Here is a 10288-nt window from a genome sequence, read left to right as displayed (position 1 = left end):
ACGATAGTATTACTAGCGACACTAATATCTATATATACTATACACTTTAATAGTGTAAAAGATAATCATCTAACTTTAAAGCGCAATCTATATGCTAGAGGAAACATCAACTATGCAATAGCCCGCCACCGTAACATAAACCCAGCATCCCATTCCCATTCCCAAACTCAAATCAAATACAATAAAAGCCCTAAACAACCCCATCCCCTAAAATCTCAAATAGGAAAAATCAAGCTTGGTCGTCAGAGCAAAGGATCTCTCGAGTAAAGCAGCGCACGCGACCCATTAAGCCCCAGCATATCCGGAGCCCTAGCATACAAGCTCCTCCTACTACTATTCCCCCTCCTTCTCCTTACAATAGATGGCTCTTCCAAAAATATTCTCGTGTGCCCGCTCATGCCGGCCGCTATCAAAGTAAAAACCCACGTCATCCACTGAAGCGTCGACATTACCTTTCCAATATCAACATCTAATTGTCTCTGAGGTTTCCCCTGCCAAAGATCTAGATTATACGGCTAGCGCAGCACCGGTAGATGTAAGAATACAACTTCATTTTATTCTAATTTTCAACTCCCATTTCCTGTTCCACTCGAGATAGACACACCGGCAGACTTCATTATATTAAACGAATCATTATTGTCCCAATCCAATCCATTTCCTTCTCACCATCCCATTCAAACCGTAAAATCCACACAAAATAAAAGTACTAATCGCTCCTAGCCCTAACTACCCAAAACCAAATATAACTGCCACCTAACCAACCCAACCAATCTATCCCTAAACCGAACACTCGACAAATTGCCCCCATAACCCCTTCATTCCCTGTCCCCATCCCTATCCCCATCCCTATCCGGCACAAACAAATCCACAAATTCACAAACAGACATACCAAAAAACTCCATACTCTTTGAAATTTCCAAAATCCTCTCAATCCTCCCCTCACTCAATTTCCGCGCAAAGTTCCTCATCGCTTTCTGCTCTACCAAGGCCAGACTTTCTCTTCTCCTCGCGTGGCCCTGCGGGAAATGTATCACGATTTCTTCTAACTCCGTATCGTCGTTTAGAGTCACTTTAATCGCGTTAGCGAGACTGCGCAGATCTTGATTATGGAAATCTTTTGTAAATTCTGTATCTTCTTTGATGGAGATTTTATCTCTCAGTTCCTCTACGCGGGGATCTTTGGACCAGGAACTAGTGTTTTGGTAATCTTCTGCTTCGGGTAGTGCGTTTTTGAGAAGCGTGATGGCGATCATGTATCCGAGGCTGTGGTCGCGCTCGGAGGGTGTGTGGAGCGCTCCTTGTTTGTTCATTATTACCATTGCTGCTTCCTGCGTGCGTACTTGAATGCTCTTGATGTCGGTCGTGGATAATTTCTTTTCTTTTAGTTCGGTGCAGACCCATAGTGCGGCCTCGAGTGCAGTCATGCCATGGCTTTCTGCGGTGTAGACTTTGAAAAATACATTTTCGATTACGGAGGTACCGAATGGTCGTGGGAGGTCAAATGTGTTACCTCTGAATAACACATCGTAGAATCCTGATCGTGGAGCACTCAAATGCGGTTTTCACCCTGGGTTGTCCCAGTCTTCGCCATAAGTGCCAGCTGTACAGCTCGCATGCATGCATCGCCCGCCGCCCAGTTTTTTCTAGGTCCAACGTTGGGCGCTTGACGATATGCACGGAGAGGGTTACCATCGATCCAAGCGTGGGAAACGGCGGCTTTGGCTTGTGCTTTAGGAAGCTTCATCAGCCAGGATACGACGGCTGTGGAAGCTACTTTAACGAGGATGATGTCATCGAGACCGGCTTTGTTGAAGGCATTTTTGCCTTGGAAACAGCCTTGAATTTCGTAAGCTTTGATGAGAGCGATGAGGACATGGCGCATGGTTAGAATGGAGTCTTGGTCGTCTTTGGAGGTGGCTACACGGCTAAGAACGTCGGCCGTTGATAGGATGGCTCCGAGGTTATCTGAAAGAGGGTTAGAGAATCATTCGCTGCGTAAATAAAGTGACTTGCATCATACCTGATGGATGAGTCCATTCTGCGCCTAAATAAGCATCATTATGATTGAGATATCTAATCATAGCACCCATATCAAAAGCCCCCTTTACCATATCCAGCTGATAATTTGTTCCAGGCAACTTAAAACCATTGGGAATAGTATCTGGAGAAGGGAAAGTAGGTCCCACAAGTTGAGAGAGTTCGGAACTTGTGGTGATGCTTTCGATACCGGCTCCGATAGCATCAAGTAAAGCTGAAGTTGCACGCGTCCATGCTAGAGGAGACGTAATCTCATAGTCGTATGTGTAGTCGATGATCCTGGTTATTTCTTCATCGTAGCATGTGATGCCGTTTCTGTCTACTCTCACATCCCTCATCCTGCGAGGAATGGAAGCCGTAGAGGCAGATATTGGAATTTCTATCATCTTCATGGCGAATGTGTTGGATAGGGTGACGAGAAAGAAAAATAGGATTAATGGTAATAAAAAGAAGAATGGAAATGAGAACAAAAACTGAGAAAAATCAAGAGGTGATGAGACTCCATATATCTTTGCATTCTGGAGGCACTTGTCTCCCAATCCAGACTTCAACCTACCAGAAGAAATTGATCTACATAAAATACTTGGCCCAATAGTATTTTAATCATCAGGATTAACAACGAGGTAATAAAGCGTTCGCATGAGGGGTAGACAACCATCCAAGTAGTTCCAGGGCGTACATAACCTTACAAGCTGGGGTGCTCGCTAAAACTTAGCGCGCAGAGTGTTGTCAAACACGAACATTCTAGCCTTCCTCTCCCTATTTTCGGTTCTTCACCAAACCTCATCGTCCACTGCATCGCATACAACTCGACACAAAACCAGGCGGAATTTCACGAATGTAGCCCCGAGATAAATCGAGGATATTGGTTGGCAGATGTGTGTCCTTCGAATTCGAACATGCAGATTTCTCCACTGCGTTCGTTGGAGCCACAGCACCTGGTGATTATCCCTGCCAAGCTGCATTGACGTGCGGCCACGCATGTCGATTGAAAATTGATGACACGACTTGACCACGATAGACGATGTGAATTGTCTTTTCGGATTTGTATGATGTTATTTATCTATAACCCGATAGCATTGCTTGTAGATCTGCTTAATCAAATTGGATAGGTAATGCTTGTCCTCCGTAACACGGCTCACGTTGGGTTGAGATTCGGAGCCATTATCCCGATAGCTTTCAGGTACCTATCAACCATTGATTATTAAATGGTAAAAGAAATTATTGGTTAGAGCTTTAGAGCAACGCTCCCCATACACCACCAACCAATGCACTTTTGTACAAGAATGAATGCTTGATCTTTCAAATATCGCAATGGGGAAACACAAAAAAGCAAAAACATACAACAGCAGGGATTCGCTGGTGGTCACCCACCCAACTACTAATCTGCCGATCTGAGGCTTGTGTATGGCAGAGCGGACGGGATGCCCAATTCTCCTTAGTCTATGGTCGTATGTGCCAGAAGTTACTCTACGTAGTTTATTATTAATTAGATTACATGTTTGTTGACTTCGAAATTCAGCGGAGCTAAAAAATTCAACAAGCAAAAGAGTCAAGATAGATAGGAAGAACTTACCTGTTATTGATCTAAAAATTCAATATATTAAATACAAAAGACAAATAAACCATATTTTATTAGATGTGAAAATACGAAAGAGTTCACCTTAATATATAGATCACATGGTTAGTATTATAAACATGTCTAAAATCACAAGATTAATCCGATAATCTCCTCAGAAAGATTCGCTTTAGAAACTAGGTATTTAAAGCAACTCGCAGCAGCTTTATCAAAAGGTAGTTGTGACTTTTTGGGAGCAGGTTATACATAAATCAAAGGATCTAAATGGATCATTCTCGACAGACACGTACGGTCTAGCTACACCAGCAATAATTTCTCAATTTCGGACCCAACACTCTGATATGTTATATCTGATGCTTCTTTTATTTCCGTCGAGATCTTCCTGTAATATTAACTGAAATGTCTAACATCTTCCACCAAACTATTTACTCCCCTAGATTGCGTGGCGACCACCAAAGCTGTTTTGGATGATATCGACAGACTTTCCCCATTTATCCGTGTAGTTATATATAACAAGAAAACCGCACTATTAATACTTCTATACTTACAAGTTTGTTTCGAGATCATATAGATAGGGAATTCGAAGCCTTTTCGGCTCAAGGAGCCGATAAATCTTCAAGGATTTATCTTTTTCTTCCGCTGTGTGGATACCCTTCCTTGTTCGACGCCATAACCAATGGTTTCTCCTTCTTGAGGTTATTAACTAAGCTCCAGGATTTTAGAATTGGTCTATACACCGAGCTCGTCTAGCCACGCCCCCAAAAGAGAATCGTATGGCGGTTGGCATGAATACTTCAGGCAGTACCATGGAGGCCTTCAATATCTATATTGCATTGTCAATATCAGCGCAGTAAAAAATGACGCATCCTTGTGAGTTATTCCTTAGGATTCAGTATTCCATGTGTTTATTTTATACATTAATCGTAAAACTCTGGTATGTATGTTGTACAGATCAATAAATATCAATGGCATTCAACGATATACACACAAGCAGATCATTCGCCGTACTTGGATCAGGCAAAAATGTGCAACAAACATTGATTCTCTACTGTATTGGGGTTCTGAGAGGGATAAGGTTGACATATCTACACTAAAGATCGCCAATTTTCATGTACCTGAAAGCTTCTTCTATACATAAAGTAATGTGATGGGTTCAAGCCGCAGATAAATTAACTCACCGTCCCACTATAGTAATATTAAAACCAGGAAGAAATGTCAGATGATTCCACGCAGAGGTAAAAGGATTAGAACCAGGGAGATCAGTTTCTTGGTCTCCCCGTACTCACATAAAAGTCACCTGTTGTTCAAGGCTTTCTAAAGAGTAACCCCTCATTTCCTAGTCGACTTACAGACTTTGAGCTGTTGACTAGCCAAGTGATTGTGGCCGAAATATACTAAAAGCTTTGGGGTCATTTCCTATGCCTTTTGTACATTCACCGCTACTGTGTGAGGATTTTCGTAGCCACAAATCGTTGATCCTAAACCTTTAGCAAATCGTGTATGTTAAGACGTAGTGGCAATTCGTCCTTGCATACTGTAACACATCATGCTCTTTCCCCCGCATTTATCACGATGTCAAGATCGCTTGCAGAGCCAAGAAGATAGAAGAGCCTTCTTACATACATTAATTATTGTGATTGATTTTGTGTCACCATTGTGTAGTCGGCTTTCATGGCTCGGCTTTTGTTGCCCAAACTAGTGGAATCTTGCATTTTGAGGCTGTAATAATTTTTCACATATAATGCCAATAAGATGGCTTATCAAATTTGCCTGTTTACGTTTCACTTGCATAAGGTTACACAACATCCATATGTTGATGCCTAGAAGAGATGCCTACCTGCAGTCCCTTTTGCCAAGTGAGGCTAAGCTAGAACAGATCCTCCATATTTGAAGGCAGCTTCAACTTCAACTTCATAAGTATCAACCTCATTCAGCTTCCAGTGATTGCCACTTAGCACATATACCTGTTGGGCTTGAATCAGCTGGACCATTTCCGATAATGTGAGAAGTGATCAAGCCGCTTTCTTGGGGAATTTGTGCTAACATAGGTATTTTCGCCCTACACAGTTTTACAGCAGGAAGGCACGAATGCCTTGCTCACGCGATATTTGTCGTGGATGAAACAGGCATAGAAAACGAAATATTATAACTCAAGGCTAGGATTGAAAGTAATGTAGTTGTCTAAATATCTGAACTGTTGCACGACAACAGCATTTCTCATCGCTGAATGTCTTGCTTGTGCTACAATAGCAATGGGCAAGGCGGCTTGATGGACTTGTATCGACATAGAAAGAGAGCTAATTGCTGGGCTCCGATATTCCAAAAGCCCCAGAAAACAAAGGATTTCCATGACTAAATTGTTTTGTCATAGAAGGTCCGCAACTTTGATCAACAGGCTCAGCTGATATAACCACAACTTATCATAACACTGAGTACGCGGCTCGAATTGCCATTGACAGGTGAATCATCCCCTTTCATAGATATATCCTATAAAGTTTGGCTTTTATGTGCTAGCCACAATGATCCGAGGAGATAATCTCCTCGGTTTGCCTGGCACCGCTGCATAAAGTCAAAATATCTATATAAGCATCCTTCTTTCGCAATGAAGCATAGTGCCTCAGCAATCTAAGAACAACTAACAGAATCATTTGGAACTTCTTCAGCATCAAAAATTCATCATGCAATTCCAGCTTACAGCACTCCTCCTTCTTCTACCGCTCTCCCTCGCTCTGCCTGAGCCGGTTGCCGAGCCGGTTGCTGTCTCTGGCTTCAAAGAAGTCGAGGCAGAAATTACACCTCGTGATGGGGCCGGTACTCTCGTAGCACGCGCTTGCTCTTACACTACTGGATGCGTATCCCAAAGTGGAGCTAGTGCTGGGAAGTATTGTGGTTTCTGTAAGCAAGTTCGCGGAACCTATCGTGTCGGAGATATCTATCAGTGAGTAGCTCTTCTGTCTATATTTCCTTTCGGTCGGGAACTGTCCATTAAAATTCTCCCATTGTGGTATCAAGAAAATCCTGAGTTGTAACAGTCGCTAATTTCAGAATCTAGGGTTAATGGTGGCTCTGGGTCCTCTAGCTGCTGTAGCTATGGAGCAAGCTCAGTCTGTGCTGCACGCTGGCCAGCTGTCAGCCCAAAGTAACTAACTCCCGGTGATTTATGTAATTCAATCGTGACTAACGTTTGTGATATCAGCGTACTCGTCAATTGCGCCAATAATGGCAGAGGATACTAGCTGCATGAATAGTGGAGGCTTGCGTGAGGACTCACTCATTTTTATCTCAAATACGTGACATGGGTTGCAAATCATCTTACTATATTCGCTGTCTTTCCTTGTGAGATTCGAGAGTAGGATTTCAAACTGATGTATTCCTTCGTTTTATGCAACGAATTTCTTTTTGACATTAATTAGCCCATAACAATAAAAACAGTTGGGTACCTAAAAGGAATCATCACCACTAAGAAACACTATTGGCCGTGTGTATGGGCTTGGATAGAACCACATCGTTTCCCTGCTCACTTCTTCAGGACCTCAATAAAACTTTATCGGTATCATAGAAGATTCCCTGGATGTAAGAGAAAATTCTGGTTTCTTTATCGAACATCTAAATAAGCTTATTTCATTGCAGAGCTTGGAATGGCAGCATTCCGTGACAAGGTTTCGACGCCTGCCAATGAAGTATGCTATAGGAGGAGTTAACCAGAGGGTGGGAAAAAGCATGCTTTCTGCCAGAAATTTGGGAAATTGTGCCAGGCACTCTGAGCAAGAAGGCAAGAGGTATTCCTTTCGAAACATTTGTGTGTATGTATTCATCTCGAGCAAAACATGACAAGTTGAGACTAATGACAGACGCATCAAAGGGATACAAGCATTAATACAAGCATTAATACTCAAAAATACCGCGTATTTTTGGCTTGCTAATATACTCGGGGTATGATGAGTTGTCAAACTTCTGTACACTCGTTGATTTGGATAAAGAATGATCACTATCAAATTATTTACTTTGATTCAGTGTGTGTTTCTACAAACGAAACAAAAGGGGAAGAGTGTGAAGTGGGCCTTTATTGGTCATCGATATCAAAAGTGGGCCTTCAGCCTTGCATATGAAGGCTGCCGAGTTCGGCTTCAAAATATATTTCTAGCCCCGCCATCATTCATGACTCTTTACAATTGAGCAACAACCACAATCTACAATGCCTTCTCGTTCAGATTCCCCGTTCAACTTGCAGACATGCGCTCGCCCGAACATTCTCTCATTAGAGCCTTATCGTTGTGCTCGAGAGTAAGCATTCTACATTCTTATTCCTCATGTCTGTTTACTGACTCACATCTTTCTTTTAGTGATTATAAAGATGATGGGACTAATATTCTCCTCGATGCCAATGAGAACGCCTATGGTCCATCTCTTCCCGGCAGCACCACTTCAAACCCCTCACTCAATTTTCTTGGCTTAAACCGCTACCCCGACCCTCACCAACACCCTCTCAAATCCCTCCTGTGTACCCTGCGCAACACCCATCACCATACCGAGCTCCCTCTCCACCCTCTCAACCTGTTTCTTGGCGTTGGTTCCGATGAAGCAATTGATGCTCTTCTCCGCTGCTTCTGCACACCCTCAGTCGACTCCATTCTCGTCTGCCCGCCAACTTATGGCATGTATAGCGTATCTGCACAAGTCAACGATGTAGCACTCGTCAAAGTACCTTTATTACCAGCTCCAGAGTTTGGTCTGGATGTCCCAGCTATTCTTGATACTCTTTCGAAACCACAACCAAAGCCTATCAAACTCATCTATATCTGCTCCCCAGGAAATCCTACTGGATCTTTGATCCCAAAAGAACAAATCGAACAAATACTCTTGCACAAGACCTGGAATGGTATTGTGGTGGTAGATGAAGCATACATAGATTTTTCACCTGACGGATCGTCACTCGCGGAATGGGTGAATGAATGGCCAAATTTGGTGGTTTTGCAGACACTGAGTAAAGCATTTGGGTTGGCTGGTATAAGGCTTGGCGCTGCGTTTGCAAGTGTTGAGGTTGCAGCGTTGCTGAATAATCTGAAAGCGCCATACAATATTAGCTCCCCTACAGAGGCACTTGCTTCCCAAGCGTTAAAGGAAGATGGATTATCAGTTATGAGGACGCACAAGGAGAAAATTGTGGGACAGAGAGAAAGATTACTGAAGGATTTGCCTAAGGTTAAGGGTGTGGGGAGATTCAGGGGCGGTATAGCCAGTAATTTCTTGCTCGTAGAGATTTTGAACCAAAGTGGAAAGCCTGACAACGAGGTTGCGAGAAAGGTGTATGAGACTCTAGCGGAGAACAGGGGAGTCGTGGTTAGATTTAGAGGTAAGGAACATGGCTGTCTGGGCTGTTTGAGGATAACAGTTGGAACGGAGGATGAGGTAACCAGATTCCTGGGACAAGTTGGTGGGGTTATAGAGCAGGTTTGGAAGGGTGAGGGTGAGAAGGTAGAAAGTGTCGAGGAGGAGCAGAAGAAGGAAGCGGAAGCGAATAATATCTTGGCATAGAGAAAAAGAAATAGACATGTAGATACGCCTTAGATACCATACCTTTTTCATAGATTTCACAACCCAGCACCTTTTGAGACCCGCAAAATCAACGATCTCTATAATGGACGTCCTACCCACAGCCCAAATCCCTAGAAGCCATACAGCTATATTAAATGGGCTAAGAGTGAGGTTAATGAAAAACACATCTCCATTTTCATATCCATCCATCCTCAAACAGAAACCTAAACAGAAACCTAAATATATACCTCACAATCACAACTATAATTTTATGTTTATATTATTCAATCCAATCCACATACTACCTACCTGATACCTACAGACTCCTTTCCGCATCATTTCTTTGGTGTAAATAGGATCTTAAAATTATAGTTTAACAATCTTATTTAACAATTAGAACACTAATTGAAATACATGTTTTTGAGATCAGCCGAATGATTGTTGGATTAAATAATTAAATTGTTAACTTACAGTAGGTTATCAAAATATATATTGAGATGGATGAGTAGATATGTAAGATTATTTAATACTACCCGTGTACTAATTATATAATATTCTACTCTCTACAATTACAAGAAATCTGGTAATCTTACCTATATTGCGATTTATATATCGCCATTTATTATTCTAGTAGTCTTGGCTTGGGTTTTGTGATTTGAGTTTTATTAGAGAGGAAGTTTGATGAGTGGAGTAACCTTAAGTTGGCTCTTCTTTTCGGTATGATTGTTCCATATATAATATAGCGGTATATAGACGATAGGAGGAGCCTGTTTGAGTTCTAAAATTATGTATCTGGTGTAGAGATTTTTAATGTTTAATGTTTTTCTCTTCTTTTTTTTCCCCTTTAGACCAGTCTAGCGAGGCTAAAATATAAATCTTGATACTGTTATAATATGGCTACCTCTGCATAGCTTTGTAGACGAATGAAAATTTAGAAATTATATTTCTCAATTGATGTCTGTTTTTTAATATATAGTAGCAAGCTCAATACATTCCATTCCTCTACACAGCGGAATTGAAATGAAAGGGCATATGATTATATTTAATCGCGTGAAACAATTTTCCATCATCTCATGATCTCATCATCATACTCCCCTTATCACTCTATAAAATGAAGCACAGAGAACAAGCAAATAA

General features: G+C 41.9%; 4 protein-coding genes across 4 annotated transcripts; 2 read left to right on the top strand and 2 right to left on the bottom strand.

The window, feature by feature from the left end:
• Positions 1 to 815: 815 nt before the first annotated feature.
• On the bottom strand, positions 816 to 2429 carry SS1G_01976 (hypothetical protein; the record flags this gene model as incomplete). The annotated part of the gene is made up of 3 exons (XM_001597730.1): positions 816 to 1534; positions 1690 to 1965; positions 2021 to 2429. The coding sequence occupies 3 exons, from the start codon at positions 2427 to 2429 to the stop codon at positions 816 to 818; spliced, it is 1404 nt and encodes a 467-aa protein (XP_001597780.1).
• Positions 2430 to 4410: 1981 nt separating this feature from the next.
• SS1G_01975 (predicted protein) lies at positions 4411 to 5328 on the bottom strand (the record flags this gene model as incomplete). Its single annotated transcript, XM_001597729.1, has 3 exons — positions 4411 to 4439; positions 4966 to 5032; positions 5269 to 5328. 3 exons carry the CDS (start codon positions 5326 to 5328, stop codon positions 4411 to 4413), a joined length of 156 nt encoding a protein of 51 aa, XP_001597779.1.
• A 966-nt stretch (positions 5329 to 6294) lies between these two features.
• Positions 6295 to 6759, top strand: SS1G_01974 (predicted protein; the record flags this gene model as incomplete). The annotated part of the gene is made up of 2 exons (XM_001597728.1): positions 6295 to 6554; positions 6669 to 6759. The coding sequence occupies 2 exons, from the start codon at positions 6295 to 6297 to the stop codon at positions 6757 to 6759; spliced, it is 351 nt and encodes a 116-aa protein (XP_001597778.1).
• A 1052-nt stretch (positions 6760 to 7811) lies between these two features.
• On the top strand, positions 7812 to 9151 carry SS1G_01973 (hypothetical protein; the record flags this gene model as incomplete). The annotated part of the gene is made up of 2 exons (XM_001597727.1): positions 7812 to 7900; positions 7960 to 9151. 2 exons carry the CDS (start codon positions 7812 to 7814, stop codon positions 9149 to 9151), a joined length of 1281 nt encoding a protein of 426 aa, XP_001597777.1.
• Between the last annotated feature and the right edge of the window lie 1137 nt (positions 9152 to 10288).

Source organism: Sclerotinia sclerotiorum, genomic scaffold, assembly GCF_000146945.2.
Source record: "Sclerotinia sclerotiorum 1980 UF-70 scaffold_2 genomic scaffold, whole genome shotgun sequence".
In the NCBI taxonomy this organism is placed as follows: domain Eukaryota; kingdom Fungi; phylum Ascomycota; class Leotiomycetes; order Helotiales; family Sclerotiniaceae; genus Sclerotinia; species Sclerotinia sclerotiorum.
The sequence above is the reverse complement of the archived record's forward strand: the minus strand, read 5'-3'. Positions and strand labels throughout refer to the sequence as shown.